Source organism: Crinia signifera, chromosome 1 (genome assembly GCF_055691185.1).
Source record: "Crinia signifera chromosome 1, ASM5569118v1, whole genome shotgun sequence".
NCBI classification, from domain to species: Eukaryota; Metazoa; Chordata; class Amphibia; order Anura; family Myobatrachidae; genus Crinia; species Crinia signifera.
The window spans coordinates 305,115,158-305,133,885 of record NC_139217.1 but is presented as its reverse complement, the minus strand read 5'-3'; the positions used below and the strand labels follow the sequence as shown (position 1 = coordinate 305,133,885).

Below are 18,728 nucleotides of genomic sequence, written 5' to 3'. Positions count from 1 at the left end.
GGCTAAAGGGGCCATGTCGATTGCCCTTGCGGGCATAGCCTTTCATTCTCGGCTGCGAGGTCAGGAGGACCCCACTCGGTCCTCTGTGTTGGCTAAGGCGATGAAAGGGTGGGCCAGGGCCAACCCGGCACCAAAGGACGCAAGGCGTCCCATTGATTTGACACTGCTGAAGGATTTAATTAAAGTGTTAGCGGATGTTGGGGAATCTCCATTTGAGGTGCTGCTGTTTAGAACTGCTTTTGTGTTTGCATTTTTCGGGGCATTTAGAGTGAGCGAGTTAGTGGCTAAGAACAAAGCGGGCAAAGAGGCAGGTTTGTTGGTGGGCAACGTCCAAATGGGTAGTGGCAGCGTGTTATGCAGGTTGGTTAAGTCCAAAACAGATCAACTGGGTAAGGGGCGTTGGGTCACATTGCAGGCGCAAACCGTTAAGGATATCTGCCCGCTTAGCTTGGCGCAAGCTTATTTAGGAATCCGCCCTGCGGGGATTCAGGGGCAGTTCTTGTTGCATGCAAATGGGAGTTCACTGTCTAAGTTTCAATTTGCTGCAGTTTTAAAGCATTGTCTAGAGGTACTGGGACTAAGGCCCCAGGAGTATGGTACCCATTCCTTTCGGATTGGGTCGGCTACACAGGCGTCGGCGTCCGGATCGTCGGTAAGTGAGATCCGGGCGCTAGGTCGGTGGAAGTCGAATGCATACAAGTCTTATGTTCGTTTAGATAAGTTGTAGATGCGCCTGTTGCGCCAACCCTAAAACGTAGTTTACTGTCGGTTTTGGAACGGCAGCGTTCCGGAATCGATGGTGTGAAGGTTGTTTTTACTTTTTCCTCCACGGGGGCCTTAATTCAATTGGCAAAACTGGTCCACGGGAGGTTTTTTAAGTTTTCTCCTTCACATGGGGTTGATTATGTATAAAGTTGTGTTTTGAAACAAGATACTGATGTTAGGGAATCTCCTTATTTTTTCAGTTTCTACGGATTCGTCGGGAGAAATATGGCTCATCGGCCATTCTTTTATTTATTGGGCTGGTAGGCATCCAATGGCGAGAAGGTCACATGATTACCTTGGTGATAGGCAGGTCAGGTGGATAGGAGTCTGTGGTTTGCGTTGGGTCGAGTTCCTGAAAGTGCTCATGAGGCATGAGAGGAACTGGGGCAGGCCTGAGTGGCTGGTCATTCATCTCTGTGGTAATGATCTGGGTATTACTAAAGGGATTGACTTGATTTTAAGTATCAATTCAGATCTGGTAGCTTTGAGGGCACACTGGCCTAGTGTTAAGGTGGTGTGGTCGGAGATAGTCCCCAGGTTTCATTGGCGGGGTGCAGTTAGGATCTCCGCCATTGAAAAGGCTCGCAAGAAAGTGAACTCCGCAGTAGGAGTTTTTGTGAGGGCCATGGGGGGAATTGTGGTCAAACATCCTTCTCTGGTTTTGGACAGTGTGAGGTTTTATCGTGAGGATGGGGTGCATCTTTCCCCTGCGGGAAATTGTATTTTCTTGGAGGATATTTTTAGAGTTTGGGCTTGAATACTTGGGTTAATGGTTTTCGGGATCTCTCCTGGGGATGGCGGTGGAGGTTGCCTTGAGGCAACCTTGTTGTGGCGGAAAGTCGCTACCAGCCAGCGGTCAAAGGGGGGCATAAGCGGTCATCGTGGGACACCACCCCTTTCGTAGGACGGCGAGTGGTCCTCGCCCTGCGGGGGGACAAGGGGCGTTCCCCTGCGGGACCGCCCATTTTTTGCTCTGCCAGGTTAGGGGGTGGTGAGATCCTCACGATGCAGGTTGTGCCAGTTAGGAGGCAGTGGTGAACCCCTCCTTAAGTTTAAGTCACGTGTTTCAAGTTGACTGGGCTGGCGTGTGGTAGCGACTATAATTTTTGCCATCCTCCATCTTTTAGTTTAACGTTAGGGACCTGATCTTTAAGATCCCAAAAATTCCAAATTTAAATTCTAGTTTAGCTTAACAAGGTCTTCAATAAATAATTCCTTTGACCTTTTTTAAACGTAATCCTGGTGTCTGAGTCTTTATTTTGTCTGCGTGATTTATTTGCGTCAGTCTCAATTATTTTAAGTTAGAGGTTTTGTACTTATGGTTAAGTAAAAGGCTAATTAAGTCATGGGCTACTTAGGGGAGATGAGGGCTGCCTAAGCATGAAGCAATATAAGAGCCCTGACTTAGGGTCAGTAAAAGTTCAGGCAGTGAAAAACTCTGTTCAGTTTTTCTGCCTAGTGATAAGGTTGGCAGAAGTAGTTAGCCTATCAGAAGTTAAGGGGGAGGGTACATTATAGCACTACTTAAGCTCTAGGAATCATGTGACCTCCACCTTCTTACCTTTGGAAGCCCTCCCTATTTTAGCGCTCAACGGTGGGATGGTTATCCCTCGGAGTGCTGGTACGCTTGGTCTTTTTTAAGCAATTTTTGTGGTGGCTTTTCAGCCAAAATGGCGGAAAGTCGCTACCAGCCAGCGGTCAAAGGGGGGCATAAGCGGTCATCGTGGGACACCACCCCTTTCGTAGGACGGCGAGTGGTCCTCGCCATGCGGGTGGACAAGGGGCGTTCCCCTGCGGGACCGCCCATTTTTGCTCTGCCAGGTTAGGGGGTGGTGAGATCCTCACGATGCAGGTTGTGCCAGTTAGGAGGCGGTGGTGAACCCCTCCTTAAGTTTAAGTCACGTGTTTCAAGTTGACTGGGCTGGCGTGTGGTAATTTTTGCCATCCTCCATCTTTTAGTTTAACGTTAGGGACCTGATCTTTAAGATCCCAAAAATTCCAAATTTAAATTCTAGTTTAGCTTAACAAGGTCTTCAATAAATAATTCCTTTGACCTTTTTTAAACGTAATTCTGGTGTCTGAGTCTTTATTTTGTCTGCGTGATTTATTTGCGTCAGTCTCAATTATTTTAAGTTAGAGGTTTTGTACTTATGGTTAAATAAAAGGCTAATTAAGTCATGGGCTACTTATTATAACTGAACTATGCCATACTTATATGTAAAGGATTTTCAATCCGTTACTAAAATGTATATTGATAAACATCCACTAGAGGGTGCTAAAGCATATCTTTTTTTAGTTCTATTAAGAGCTTCAATAATGGTTATTGTTGAGTCATTGATATATTATTTATATTATATGAAAATACATTCATTTATATTTTAATAAACAAGTGATTATACAATATTGCAAATTAAGGCTATAAAAAGATGCTTAGTGTTGTTATTAGTGCAGCATTCATTAGGAGTGTTTATTTGCTGTAGTAGATGCTTCATGGAAAGCTTTTATCTAGGCAAAAATAGTGACTTGTCCCAATGGGCTATGGTGTAGCGATCATAGCTAGGAGCCAGAAATGGGCTATTAACTCACTCTTACAAAATTATATTTAAAAAAAAAAGGATATTGCCATGCAGTTCTGTTCCCAACGAAACAATCAATCGTAGTGAAACTATGCATTTTGTGTTTAAACTGAGAATATATAGAAACAAAAATATGTACACAATGCAGTCACCTTTTTACAATATTGTGTAAGCCCTGGGAATTTAACACCATTGTCTGGGAATTTAACACCATTGTAGACACAACTGGAACTCAAAAACCAAAAATAGTGTCGTGAAGAACGATATTCACCTTATTGTCAAAAGACACTAGTAGAAAGTGTGTTCTCAGTTCTTGCATTTCGACACTGATAAAATATCAAAGAGCTCAGAATGTTGTGGCTCCCAGGAGTGTAATGATCAGTTAGCTTTGTTCAGCTGCAGCAGGAAAATGGTGACTTCCAGGTCGGGGGGTGCCAGATCTTGCAGCCTAAACCTAATGGCGTATATTTAATTATTGTCAGATTTTTTCTGACATTCATTTGTCGGAATGGATCCGACATGCCCTATTCAATCAGCGGTCAAATCCGACTATTGGATTTGGGTGCTGCTGCTGCTCACCCTTCCGGCTCCAGGACCTGGTGAGCAACCAAGGAGGCAGCAGGTATGCGGCTGAAGATGAATGGGAGGCGGGACAGCACCCTCTTTGCCAGGTGAGCTGCTGCTGCTGCTGCTCACCCAGCCCAACAGCGGGACTGGGTGAGCGCCCGGAAAGGAGGCAGGAGAAAGGTGGGAGGATGGCAGACAGGAGGACAGCGCCAGGTGAGCTGCTGCTGCACACCCGGTGCCATCCTCCTTGTCTCAATCCGACTTGTTTTAAACCTGCCGGATTTATCCGGATTTCTGACAAAAGCACGTGGATCTGCAGCTATTCCGCCAATCCACGTGGATTCCGATAGATCAAAACATTCCGACCTGTCAGATAAAAACAGACCTTATTGAAAAGGTCGAAAACTGACGACAGTTTTGAGTACAATTGAATATACCCCATGTCACGGACATCCGCGGCGGCCCATGGTGGGTCTGTTACTCATCCGTCTGTGTCCGCCATTAGCTGTCCATGTGTCCGATGGGGTCCCGGCAGTGGGCTGATCGTGGTAGGGGAGCTGATGGGGATCGCTGCATGGGGGTGGGTCCCGGCGCATCATGAGGGACAGGTACTGAGGCGGCGCTAGGAGGTCAGCAGGAAAACTGCTGGGAGGTCAGCGCCACCATTTTAGGTATGGGCAAATAGGCAATTGGGCCAGCCAATGAGTTTCCCTGCCCTCCTGCGCTGATAACCAATGGCAGCCACCCTCTAGTTATATAGGGGATCTGCCTAGGCTGATTTACTGTCAGTGCAAAAGTCTTCCATGACAGTTGCTTCTGGAGACTCCTGGCTTCACTTCAGTCCCTTGTGTGCCTTCAGCTCAGCCCGTCCTCCTCCACGGTCCTGGGAAGCCATTCTCCATCGTATCACCTACTGTCTATCCCATTCTGTCCAGGGTCCACCAGGTTCTATTCCAGTACCTTCCAGCTTCCCGCAAGTCTACGTTATTTGGGATCAGCCTGTTTTGTATTCCATTGATACAAGTCCATCATTAAACCTGCTCGTTTTAACCCTGCAACTTCCAGTTCAAGTGTAGTTCCTGAACATCACACAAATTCTTCCAATTGTACACCTGTGACATCCCAATGTCTTCATTTCACATGTTGACAGTTTAGATGAAGACACTGTGTACATATCAGCATGTCAATGTCAACAATCCAACAATGTTGACAACACAACTGTCTAAATGTTAACATTTTAAATGTTGGCAGGGTAACTATATCCCAAAGTACTTATACTGTAGATGTCACATGGTTAAGGTTAGTGTACTATAGACGAATAGAAAATAGAAAATAATCCAACATATTTTAAATTTTTAAATTGTAAAATGCTTTCACCCATGCTTCCTATTAGATTTGGATTCAGGCTTCTGGGGCCTCTAAACAAGATATCAGTTTGGGGCCCTATATATATATATATATATATATATATATATATATATATATATATATATATATATATATATATATATATATATATATATATATATATATATCTATATCACTATTCTTCCTACTCACATTACATCCCTGCACTAGATCAGTGAACTACCTTCTCTTACTGCATAATTACCTTACATCCGCTCACTCTGTCACTACACTACCTCCTCACGCTACACCCCAGCAGTATTTAAGTGCACAACCTCCCTTCTCACGTACAGGTGCGGATTGGCCAGAGTCCTTATAGCAGTGGTATCAAACTCATGGCCCTCCAGCTGTTGTGGAACTACACTTCCAAACCTGCACTCAGGGATTAAGGTGTTCGGGTGTGTACGGGCATGTTTACTCGTTCGGGTGCTCATTGATTTGAGTGTTCGGGTGTGTTCGGGTGTGTTCACACGTTCAGGTGTTCGGGCGTGTTCGGCACTCATTGAATCGGGTGCTTGGCATGTTTGTGCACTCGGTTGTTTGGGTACATTAGCCGGCTTGGGTGAGTTTGGTGCTCGGGAATTCAATTGCGATCGGGAGCATTCGAATGTGCTCGGGTATTCAGATGATTGTGGATGTTCGGGCCTATTTGGGCACTCTGGTGTTTGGCATGTTCAGATGCTTAGCTGTTCAGGAGCACTCGGGTGCTTGGGCCTTTGGGTATTCCAGCACGCTCGGACGCTCAGGTATTGGGGTGCTTGGAAGTGTTCGGGCGCTCAAGTGTTTGAGTGTTCGGGCTTTCAAGTGAACGACGTGAGGAGCAGCAGCAGGGGTGCGGCATGTGGTCAAAATGGTGAGATATGTATGTGTGTGGGGGACTTATGACAGAGCACACCAACCTATCATTGATATGCATGAAAATGTTACAGGGGAGCCAGCACCAGTACAGCTCAGCCCGAAAAATTTCCAGCTATACCACTGAAGGGGTTCAACTTTTTCTGAAATCTTAAGATAAATCTTAAATCTTTTGACCAGGAGTGATTGGGAGTGCAAGGGAAATCTTAAAATAAATCTTAAAATCATAGATTTTTCTAGTGTGTTGGCAGGGTAGCAATCCTGGGATTTTGTGCGCTGGGGGGGGGGGGGGGGGGGGGGTTATTATTAGCTAGGTTAATCCCGTAATTGAGCATTTTTCAATCCCAAATCCCGGGATTGAATAAATGCCCCGGGACTGGCTTTCCTTATGTGTGTTCACTTTAAACATACTTGCCCTTCAGTAGCCTTAACTCTGGAGCATAAACAAACATCCCAGGCATTTCTGGCAGGAGAATACAGCTTGCCATAGAGCTACAAGAAATTGGTGTAGGAACAATGGCAAGTAATACTAATTTAATGAAAAGATATATACATAAAAGATGTTGATTTTAAATGGAATACCTAAAAGGTCCACAGTCAAAAGATGGCGGGATGGAGACAATGGTATAGATTACAGGCAACATGGCCAAGAACAGAATGAAGAGCAGCATGGCCATGTAGAAGTTGTTCGACCTGGAGGCCTTAAACACTCTTGCATGGGGAACATTGCAGCACATTACTGCCCAGCATTGTAAGTACATGGATGTATGTAGGCGGAACACATTAATGGCTGGAAGGCATGGAGCATAAAATGATCCCATCCTAAAAAGATAACAAGAAAATGAATGAGATTACTTTATCTTGAAAAGGACACTATCGGTGAGATTTAATAGGATGAGAGATTCAGAAAGTGAGAGATTTGTAAGAAATCTCCAGTTTTTTTAAAGCGGCAATCATTTACACAGCAAAATCAAACTGGTTTTGCAGTGTGAATGATTGCCACTTTAAAAAAACTGGAGATTTCTTACCAAATCTCTCACTTTCTGAATCTCTCATCCTATTAAATTTCACCCACTCTTTCCAACATGATATTGTAGAGACTCTGATAATGAAACACTTTTTCATGTTGAACGTACTGTAGGTACAGTAGAGAAGAATCCAGGTAAGCGATAGTGGAATTCTCTGATATATAAGTAGCAGTACAATTACAGCACCACAATAAACTGATATGGAAAGATTGCAGCTATAGATACTCATTATTAGAAATTTTGTTGAAGGCATCGAATTGCGTAATTATGAATTTTTTTTTGGGGAGGGGGGGGGGTTAAATGCGTTTTCTAGTATTTACAATAGCCTGTTTATCATTTCTCACACTGAGATGAGAAATATTTTTTTTTTACGTTTAATCAGGTTTAACCCTTTCAGTGCCAACATCCCTGTGAGAGATGCGCAAAAATATCCACTCAAAATGCCAACATCCCTGTGAAAGATGAGCAAAATATGAGTGCCAACAGGTCTGTGAGAGATGTTCAAAATACCGGCTAAAAATACTAGCATCGCTCACATTTATTATATAAATTCAAATTAAAAGTGTTGTGTAAAAAAAGTATATTTCCTATATAAGGTAAACATGACTGGTCATTATGATGAATGAAAATGTATGCGTGGCAATTTTCACCCCAATTTTTTACTAATTCACTTGGCACTCAAAGGGTTAAATACCAAAGGGTTAAATGTTGTTAGCCGAGAAATCCATTATCAGTGTTATTGAATGTAGCCATTTAAGCTTGGTGTTGGAACAAATAAAATACAGTATATTCTACTTTTTATATACAAAATGAAAATGTTTTGCAAAATTAAACTGTAGAAACGTATCAACAAACAATTGAGAACCATTTTCAGAGTCGAGTATCTTTAATTGCAGTATCATTTATTTACATTACACACAGAGTGAAAACAGAGAAATTTTGGTTGCAAACATTGTTTTTTATGTACTTCACATTATACTGAAATGATAGTGTCCTCCCATTAACCTCTTTAGTGGCAATCCCAAGAATTTTCCGGGCTGTGCCTCAGTGCCCAGTCTGGCAAGCCCGGAAAATTCTCGGGATTGCCACTGTTTGGAGCCGGGCAGCGCTGCTGAGTTCACTCTGATCTCAGGCAGCGTCGCGCTGCCCGGCTCCCTCCCCTCTGCGGCGTCGCCTCCTCCTCCCTCCTCCTCAGCCCTCCCCTCCGGGTGTTCAATAGAAGTCCCCGGCGCCGGCTTATGACAAGCCGGCTGCCGGGGACAGCGATGCGGCGCGGGGGGCGCAGGTCCAGGCAGCCGCTGATTGACAGTTCAGCGGCGCTGCCCGGACCCAGGGGGGTAGTGGTGTTTTTTTTTAAAGGGAGCGCTCCCCATTAAAAACTCGCCCAGTGGGGAGCGCTCCCAAAAATAAAAACCCCACCACTGAAGGGGTTAATTTGTCTCTTCTTACACCTACATCACGCTACCGTAGGAGCAGAAGTTGGTATTGTTGAAGACATGCAAAATCCACACACATGAGTCATTATAGGTCTCATCTGTAGCTAAAACCCGAACCACATGCCCACAGGATGCTTCTCCTAAGTGCAAATGCCCATTTACTACCCAGTAACACCCACAAATCCGTCAGTGAGAAACATCTGAGATGCTATGACATGAATGCATACCTCAGTTACAGCGCATGCACAAACCAACCATACTGAGCTGCACTTAGAGTTACATGCAACGCAATATTACATGGGATATGGTCATTGGGTCACCAGCATGATGGTCGACAGTCATTAGGTCGACATGAGTCTAGGTCAACATGTAGGAAGGGCTAGGTCGACAGGGTCATTAGGTCAACAGGGTCATTATGTTGACAAAAATTAGAAAAAACCCACGTCAACCTCTTGACTGTCGCCGTAACCAATGTCGGCCTAATGACCCCGTCACCCTAATGACCCTGTCAACCTAGACTCATGTCGACCTAGACTCATGTCGACCTAAATGCATGTCAACCTAATGGTGTAGACCTAATTACTGTCAACCAACATTGTAGTGACCTAATGATCTGTACCCTAATACATATGTGTGAGGCTAATTGGTTGGTATGGACCAAATATACCCCTGCAATGCATGTTGTAATGATAAAATATAGTACACTGATATAGTGTTATTGCAAAAACAGCTGAATTGTTTTGGCACTGGGCATTATGGTGTAATGGTTAGCATTACTGCCTCACAGCATTAAAGCCATGGGTTCAATTTCCCCCATGGCTCTAACTGTGCGGAGTTTGTATATTCTCCCCGTGTTTGTGTGGGTTTCCTCCCACAATCCAAAAATATACTGGTAGGCTAATTGGCTACCAACAAATTAACATTGCTGAAGGTGCTGGATTACAGTCAATCTCAGAATTCTTTTTAAAGCACCAATCATTTAGGTAAAAGTTAATCATGTAAATGATTGCCGCTTTAAAACAATCACCCAAGATCGGCAAGCTTCCTGCACCACTGGCAAACTCGGACCCAATAACATATATTCCCCTTTGTCTTTAAATGACTCGGCAAAAATAATATTACAATTATGTATAGGCTTTTCAATTAATTCCGTATTCATAAGGACATTTGCTTACCAGATCATCCCTTGATTGAAAATCAACCCCAACACATTACCACTTATATCAAATTCACAATATGAAGGCTGCAAAAAAAAATAAAGATTTGTCATTTATGGTTTTGCCTTGTAAAGGATTTCCACTTTTAATAAAAAAATGTACAAACGCCAACTGTATTACATCCTGACGCAGATATCAGAAATTTAAGCCATGGTCTGTGCATGTGTGCAACAATATCTGGAGTTTAGGTAGTTTGGCATTAATACGCTACATTTTTGGACAAGTAACAAATATTAAAATACTAGTAAGCCCACTCGAAGCAAATGCTTCGAAAGCTAGTCTGCTACCTTGTGATTGCCTCTGTGTTTGTGCATGTGAGAGAGAAAAGAGATGTAGTTTCACTCTGTGCCATCAGATGGCAGTGTTTCAGAGACACAGAAACGGACTCTAGACACATGTATATTAAAATATGCAATATTTGATCAAAAGAAAAAAAAATTAATAAATAATTACATACCCATCCATACTCCAGATCCCAGCACCAACAGTAATTAAAAAAACGTACAAATACCGCTTGTAAGAAGTCACCAGTTAGTATAGTGATATATGTCGTCATGATGTCGTTTACAGTAAGCCGAACAAATTCCTGGAATCAAAACAAAGTTTTCTGCTCAATTATAAATGTATTATTTAGCTATTTACATTTTATATTTTTCAAAGGACCAAATTTTCAAACCGTAGTATAAAGGATGAGCACCTATTCCATTAGAGTGTGAGATCTGAGTTACAGAACAAGGACCCTATGAATATTATGACAATAAATAATGGGCCTTGTGAGGAGTGATTTCATTATTTGATGAATGACCATGATTCAACAATTCTAATGGGGCCTACACTTGGGGCGTTTTCAGGGCACTTTCTAAGCTATTGGCTGGTGATTAAGATCAAGCATGCTGGATAAATCTAGTGAATCGCTGGTCAGGGCCAGTGTTCTCAGCAGAGAACACCAGTCCTGACGGATTACTCAGCACACATGTGCAGCGCTGTGTGCTTAACGATCCTGAGCGATCTACATTGCACAGATTGCTCAGCAACATCTTCCATTGTGGAGGACCCTTTAGGCATGACTTCAGCTATTGCCACCTAAACTGATTTAAGGGATCCAGGGCAGAGCTACTGCCTTTGCTCAGAATTGAATTGCATTGCACTCCAAAGACTTTTGTCTGGCAAGACCCCATCATGGGGACCATGTAAATGAAATGCCAACTATATATATATATATATATATATATATATATATATATATATATATATATATATATATATATATATATATATATATTAAAGTGAGGGGGAAACTAAGTTCCACCACCTCTACTGATGAGGTAGAACATTTTAACCTCCACATTGGCCCTGCACGGTAATTCTCAGAGAAAAGCATTATAGTTTGCAGGGGGATGCCAAAAACCCTTCCACTGGCCCTGTCTCTGCCTAATGGGGGGAGGGGAGGGGAGGGTGTGTAATTAGGTGGCATAGAGAAATTAGTTCCTCCACCACTGCACATGACCACTTTATGCCCTGTGTATATATATATATATATATCTATATATATATTTATATATATATAGATATATATATATATATATATATATCTATATATATATAGGGGTTTGGAGATCTGGCAGTCTCGCTGACCTGCACTCTCGCTGACCTGGTAATGGTGCCTGGGTGCCTTTGCAAAATCAGATAGGAGGTGGATCCCTCGTTTCCCACAACATCCCAATAGGCATTTCACTTGTCACTACCCATCCAGGCCAGACTCCTTCTTGGCACCACACCCAGGTTTCACAGGGTCCCACCACCCATCCAGCCGTTCCCCGCCAGTCCTTCCTCCCACCCAAAACCCCCCAAATAATTTGTTTACCTCTCCCGGCTCCCCTAACCCCCCCCCCTCCCCCCCCACCCCCCCTCCCAGCCGCCCCACCCACCTTCCCAGACTAATCCGGGACATGCCCGTCCCCACAGCAGTCCTCTTTTGATAACAGTGCCTCACCCTGGATACTACACCATCCAACTCCAGGGCAGCCACAGTCCAGCAAAGTGCAAGTGGCAGCTGACATCCCCAGTTCCCCTCATCTAGTACTCACAGCCCAACAGATCTTACGTTTTTGTAGATCTCAGGGAATTCGCCAGGCCTTTCTCCAGCCAGCTGTTTTTTTAAAAAAAACCTTTTCTTAAAAAAAAAATTTTTATGTTCCCTCTTTATTCACTTCAATCATTTTCAGCACCTCCAACCCATCAGTACTTGTTAACAAGTCTGACATGGTTCACACACGCAGCCACGGCTCAGCGTTATCACGCTTCAGTTATCCCCCTCACCCCCACTACACAGGGAAGGGAGCGTTACCATTATTGCACTGTTTGATTGTATATTTTTCGATTAGATGATTCTGTTCATGTGTTCTAAGTTTGTTATTGTCCGTTTCAGGAACACCCAATCCGTTGGTGGCAGGCGTGGTGAGTATCCATGACGACAGGACGCTAGTACACAGCGCCCAGAAGGTAACCATGGTGACTGCCCCGCCGCCAGACGGACGCCAGCGTGACGCGCGCATCCGGAAGTAACGCACGGGGAGACCCGGAAGCGCCCTCCGGAGCCAGCGGGCGGAAGCGAGACGCCTGGGACACCTGAACCGGGGTAAGGAGTGATTGTGCTTCTATTTAAACTCACTGCATTTGTTTGTTTTGTACACACCTTGAAAAAGAGGCAGAGAAGCCTCGAAACGTCGGTTTTCCTGTGACACCCCCACTAAAGTTTATTCTTGGATTTAAACCCGTGAGTGCCGCCCATTCTTTCCACGTCTTCATACATCACAGCACTGGGAAGGCAACACGGTCAGTTGCAGCCAGGCAACCAGAGTGCAGACCGACCCCCGAATCTATCTATATATACATCCCTGAGGACGGGCAAGACCCGAAACATGTTGGATCGTGTTTGAAATAAATCTTCACGTTTGTTTACTAAGAAATCCTGTGAGTGCCGCCCATCTGTATCGATTATATATATAGATATATATATATATCTATATATATATATATATATATATATATATATATAGATATATATATATATGTGTGTGCAAAGGAAATTATGGTACTTGTTTCCTAGCACGGCGCCACCGATTCTAATTGTATGCCATCGGGTCGGAAAAATCGGTTTCATCGCATGCGACCGATTTTACAGATTTTTACATTGGAACCAATGTTAAATGGTCCCTGAGACCCGATTTTACATTGAAACCAATGTTAAATGCCCCCCCCCAGACCCCATTTTTAATTGTTTACCCACCCTGATGGGTAATTACTATGTCAAATGCTCCCGTATTGTTAACGCCACAATGAAAGTGAACCCGTAGCATGGCGAGCGCAACGAGCCCGCCAGGGGTGGCGGTACGCATCCTCCGACCTTGTCATACCCCCACTATCCACGTCAGCGTGGAGTTGATTTTATATAGTGTTTCGAGCGCAGCGAGCCACCGAGTCTGAAGCGTGGTGAGCGCTGCGTACCCTGCGAGGTGACGCGGAATATATGTGAAGAAATCCACGTGCGCTCGCCACGCTTCGGGCTCGGAGGCTCGCTGCGCACGCCACACTATATAGAATCAACTCCACACCGACGTGGATAGTGGGGGTATAATGGCATGCGATGCAAATGATTTTATATGGGCATTTAACATTAAATAATGGTCCATCGCATCGGTCGCATCGCATGCCATTATAATGGCATGCGATGCGACCGATTTTAAAATTGTAAGGAAAGCTCTTAAACAGGCCGAAATCGGGTCGGTCGCGTCCCATCGCATAACTTAAGTTAAGGTATGCGATGAGACCCGACGGGTGCCCTGCTAGGAAAAAAGTACTGAAAATATATACATATATTATTATAATTTTTTTTTTTTTTTTTTACTTTTGTGCTTGTCGTCTTTTGAATCCAAGCCAAATCATAGGGGAAACTTTGTTGCTAGTGCAGTTGCTAATTATGTATTAATCAGAGTCTAACTGGAAAAGTCAGTATAACGTACATTTATACAAGGTTCTGCAAACACCACACATCACTTCATCCACACTGTCACAGAGTACCAAACAAATACCTTTCTCAGCAGCTATACATAAAATGCTGTTATCCACGGTCCTATATGCTCAACGGCTACACTAGAAAGATACTGAAATCCCCTTTAACACTTGCATTTCCCTTGAGCTTCCCAGGGCAATGTGTGCTAAGTGATCTGTGCTAATCACTGTGTTTTCTATGCACTTGCTAGGCGATCTGACTAGTTATTTTATAAATATCTGAGCTGGCAATGGCAATGCTTGGGAACATCGCCATTGCTATGGTGTGTGCAAACAGAGCGATCTGGACAGACCTGGCGGGGTGCCAGCAAAGGCTGGCAGGGAGGGACGGCACTGAGAGGGGAGTGGGGGCCATGCTGCATTGAGCAGCATGGTACTTGTTCCATGCATTTGATTCTGTGCATCGGGATTGGGTGCTGCATAGCACGGTCCACAGCTTTACACTTGTACACTTTCAATGCCTCCACTGTATATGCCCTATTCCTTCCAACTTTGTTGATTTTGCATTGCTGTTATCTGTTCAAATTAACAAGCAAAATATACTCCCATTAAAAGCTAACGAACCTGGCCGACCATCGTCTCCCAGCAAGGTCCCCTAGGGACATCTGATGGATCAACTTGAAAAGGAGGACCTGTAGAATTTTCTACATAAGATGCATTATAAATATTGGCAAACCACTGGGTCATATTATGCTGCACAATCTTCTCTTCTTGGCGCTGTGGGAAAAAAAAAACAAGCAAAAAGTTACAATGTAACTGTGAGAAAATATTTCCATAAAGTACCAAGATTTTGTTTTCTATGATTGGAAATTAATAATTTTTTGCAATACGATTGAACCATTCCTCACTGTACCTTAAGATTAATTTCATCCATGAGAGCAATTAGAAATGTGTACAGGTTACCCAGAAACAGAGCAAATATGCGGCCAAGTTGCCATCTTAATGCTATGCGAGGATGGTAGTTTTCCAGCCCACTAACGACATCAAACATTGTTGGGCAAAACATTCCTAAAAGAGACATGACCGTATTCACCTACCAAAACAAGAAGCACAAATATATAAGTTATGTACACAAACAACTAGTACTACAAAATGTTTAGCTTAACACAGATGTTTTGATGACACAGGTTAAATGGCTGAAGCACCACTTTACTGGTGATTTGTGCAGCACTGCTGCCGCCAACGTTGGACTCCGGAGCGGTAAGTATTCAAGCAATAGGTATTGCTTTAGTAAAGCCTTCCAGGCATCACCAGGTTATTGCCAGTTAAAACTATCTTCACTTGTGTAGATGTCCATGTTAGGCAAAAAAATTCGGGGCAAGTCAAGATTTTTTTACATACATTTCCCTGTTTCCGCTGACAGATCGCTGATCATTTGGCAGATCAGGTCAGAAGACTGCAGAAACAGGGCCGAAGATGTTTGGCCCACATTATATGTCAGAGGAACAGAATAACTGAATTTTATGGTGATTTTGTTGAGGCTTCAGCAGTCAATGCATGGTGGTCCTTTTTAGCAAAGAAGAAGCTTGCTCCTTGGCAGGACTTGAGTAAAGGTTCCAGGTGCCCTAGGCTAATACACATGTAGATCCCCTTGTCATGCTGCTAAACACACGTGTATGGGCACACAGGGACTCACCATTCATACTGCCCAAGTGCATATAACAAAGATTATACAACTGGCATGTAGGATCTAATCAGGGCCGGCAACACTATTAGGCTGCTTTAAGCAGCTGCTTTTTTATGCCAAGAGAGGAAAAGAGGGAAAGGAAACTAGGTAACCTATTCTATTTTAGAGCATACCCAATAAAGAAATGTATTTTAAAACTGTATATACAGGTACATACATCTTCTGTTATGTAAGAGTGCCCCTCACTAAAATGCTATTCAAATTGCTTGGTGGTCACAAAAAAAAAAATCTGTCCATATTGTTTGGTATTAATTTAAATGATTGTCATATTGTCTAGTGGTCACTAAAATGTTCTGCGTAATGTCTGGCGGTCACTAATATGCTCATCGTAATGCAGGGTGAACTATAAAAACATGTTTTATTATATGGTGGTCCTGCAGACAGTATTAATGTTTTTGTTATATTTATATTGTTATTATTTTATATTTATGTTGTTCATTAATCTAAAAAATATAAAAAATATTATTAGAAGAAGTCAATAATGTACAGTATGCGAGTGTCTTGGCGAAGGATATTTTGGGAAGCTGGGTCGGTATTGTGTAGCTTTGCCTAGGGTGTCCAGAAACCTTGCACCAGCCCCAGACCTACTGCTTGACGCATGTGAAGGAGGCTTTAGGCAGACCAGTTGGCACTGTAGCACATAAAGTAATGGTTCCATCAGTAAAGTTACACTGGCACAGCCATCTAGCAGTCACCTCAAGTACATTACACCCCCCACCCCCACCCCAGTACATCTGGATGGGTGATAGACAACAAGCATGGAATAAATTGGGTCTTATTTTTATTCCTCAGCTGTCACCTGCAAGGGTCCCTCTCCCTAGTCCTGTTGCCCTAAGCTGCAGCCTCATAAGCCTATTGGTTAATCAGGCACTGTTCCTTGGATTAGATTTATCTTTTTATATTTTAACTGTTGATTTCCACCTTTTGCAAAGCCATTGACGAACCTGTCCAGGAACCACTGCATCTGCCAGCCTTGCATCTCACACAAGGATGCATGACTCAGATTAAAGTGACACTCATAAATCCAAGCCCTAGCCTTAGGGAGGAACCAATGAGGCTTCCGTTGCAGCTTCTGGCTGGCTCTCTCAACCACTGCACCCAAGCACATTTATTTCAAAAAATAAAAGAAATACTTTTAATGATAATTGATTGCTACAGATATTTGGGTGTGGATCAATAGGTTGACAGTCTAGGTCAACAGTCAATAGGTTGACCACTATTGGTCAAAAGGCAGAAGGTTGACACATGACAAAGGTGGATATAAGCAAAAGGTCGACATGAGATTTCCAGGGTGAGTTTTGGGGTGTCTATGACAACACAGGCCAACATGGACACCATATAAGTGTACCGCATGGTGCGTCGCTGTGCTTGGTACACTAATATATTCTCCTTCTATGCGCACTGGGATGGTAAAGTATGAACAAGCCGGTTTAGAAAAAAATCGGTACTCTTTACCTAGCACGGCGCCCATCGCGGGCATTCCTATGGAAAAATCGCGGGCATTGAGGCATTGAACACTAAAATCGCGTCCATTGACACTTTTAACATTGTTCCCTATGGGAAATCGCGGGCATCGCGTCGCACCCGTTTTTTAGTGCATGCGATGGCCGCGATGCCCGCGATTTCCCATAGGGAACAATGTTAAAAGTGTCAATGGACGCGATTTTAGTGTTCAATGCCTCAATGCCCGCGATTTTTCCATAGGAAACAATGTTAAATGGGCCACAGAGCCCAAATAGTCCCCCTGAAGTCTGAAATGGCCCCCACAATTGTTAACGCCACCCCATGATCAACGTGAACCCGAAGCGTGGCGAGCGCAGCGAGCCCGCGAGGGGCGGCGGTACGCGTCCTCCGACCTTTTCATACCCCCACTATCCACGTCAGCGTGGAGTTGAGAATAGAATAGTGTGGCGAGCGCAGCGAGCCACCGAGCCCGAAGCGTGGCGAGCGCAGCGAGCCCCGCGAGGGGACGCGGATACCTGTGAAGCCCGCGAAGGGACGCGTTTACCTGTGAAGGTATCCGCGTCCGCTCGCCACGCTTCGGGCTCGGTGGCTCGCTGCGCTTGCCACACTATTCTATTCTCAACTCCACGCCGACGTGGATAGTGGGGGTATGAAAAGGTCGGAGGACGCGTACCGCCGCCCATCGCGGGCTCGCTGCGCTCGCCACGCTTCGGGTTCACGTTGATTGTGGGGTGGCGTTAACAATTGTGGGGGCCATTTCTGGCTTCAGGGGGACTATTAGGGCTCTGTGGCCCATTTAACATTGTTTCCTATGGAAAAATCGCGGGCATTGAGGCATTGAACACAAAAATCGCGTCCATTGACACTTTTAACATTGATCCCTATGGGAAATCGCGTCGCACCCGTTTTTTTAGTGCATGCGATGGCCGCGATGCCCGCGATTTTTTACCCCCGATGACAGCGATGGACATCGTGGGCGCCGTTCTAGGTAAAGAGTACCAAAAAATCATGAAAAACTCATGTTAACCCTTTTCTACATCGGCTTTTCCAATGTCATCATTTTCCTTTTCATGTGTCAACATTCTCCTGTCGATCAATAGTGGTCAACCTATTGACTGTCGACCTAGACACTGTCGACCTATTGACCGCATACCCAGATATTTGATGCTTCCAGGGCCGGACTGGCCACCTGGCACTTTTGGCAAATGCCAGAAGGGCCGATGACCTTGTGGGCCAATTTTGTGCAGCCCACATGCTCTGGCTAGGGAGGCCAATCCCAGGATCGGCGTGATTCTGGGATTTGAGGCCAAAATCAGCCACTGAATTCACCTCAGGGAAGTGGATGGAGTAGGATTGAAGCTCTACTGCACGTATGAGTAACATTGCACTACAGTAACTAATTTACTGTACTGGAGTCATTACATGTAGCAATGTGGCATAATATGTAATGGGCATAACAGTGTGCATCATATTGTGTAATGGCCATAACTGTGTGCAGCATTTTGTGTAATGGGCATTACAGTGTGCACCATTTTCTGTAATGGATATTACGGTGTGTTCCATAATGTGTAATGGGCATTACGGTGTGTTCCATAATGTGTACTGGGCAGTGTAATGCCTCCTTTTTGTGATGCCACGCCTCCTTTCCATGAGGA

At 44.2% G+C, this 18,728-nt stretch overlaps 1 protein-coding gene across 1 annotated transcript in view; it reads right to left on the bottom strand.

Moving 5' to 3' along the window:
* Positions 1-18,728, bottom strand: part of LOC146075556 (transmembrane channel-like protein 3) — an 81,485-nt gene that overhangs the window by 25,109 nt on the left and 37,648 nt on the right. The window contains exons 12-16 of the mRNA XM_083184901.1: positions 14,776-14,955; positions 14,487-14,639; positions 10,309-10,437; positions 9,810-9,877; positions 6,753-6,992 (exon numbers count right to left, since the gene is read on the bottom strand). Of these exons, the coding sequence (XP_083041027.1) occupies positions 6,753-6,992; positions 9,810-9,877; positions 10,309-10,437; positions 14,487-14,639; positions 14,776-14,955 (770 nt within the window). The remainder of the gene's footprint in view (positions 1-6,752; positions 6,993-9,809; positions 9,878-10,308; positions 10,438-14,486; positions 14,640-14,775; positions 14,956-18,728) is intronic.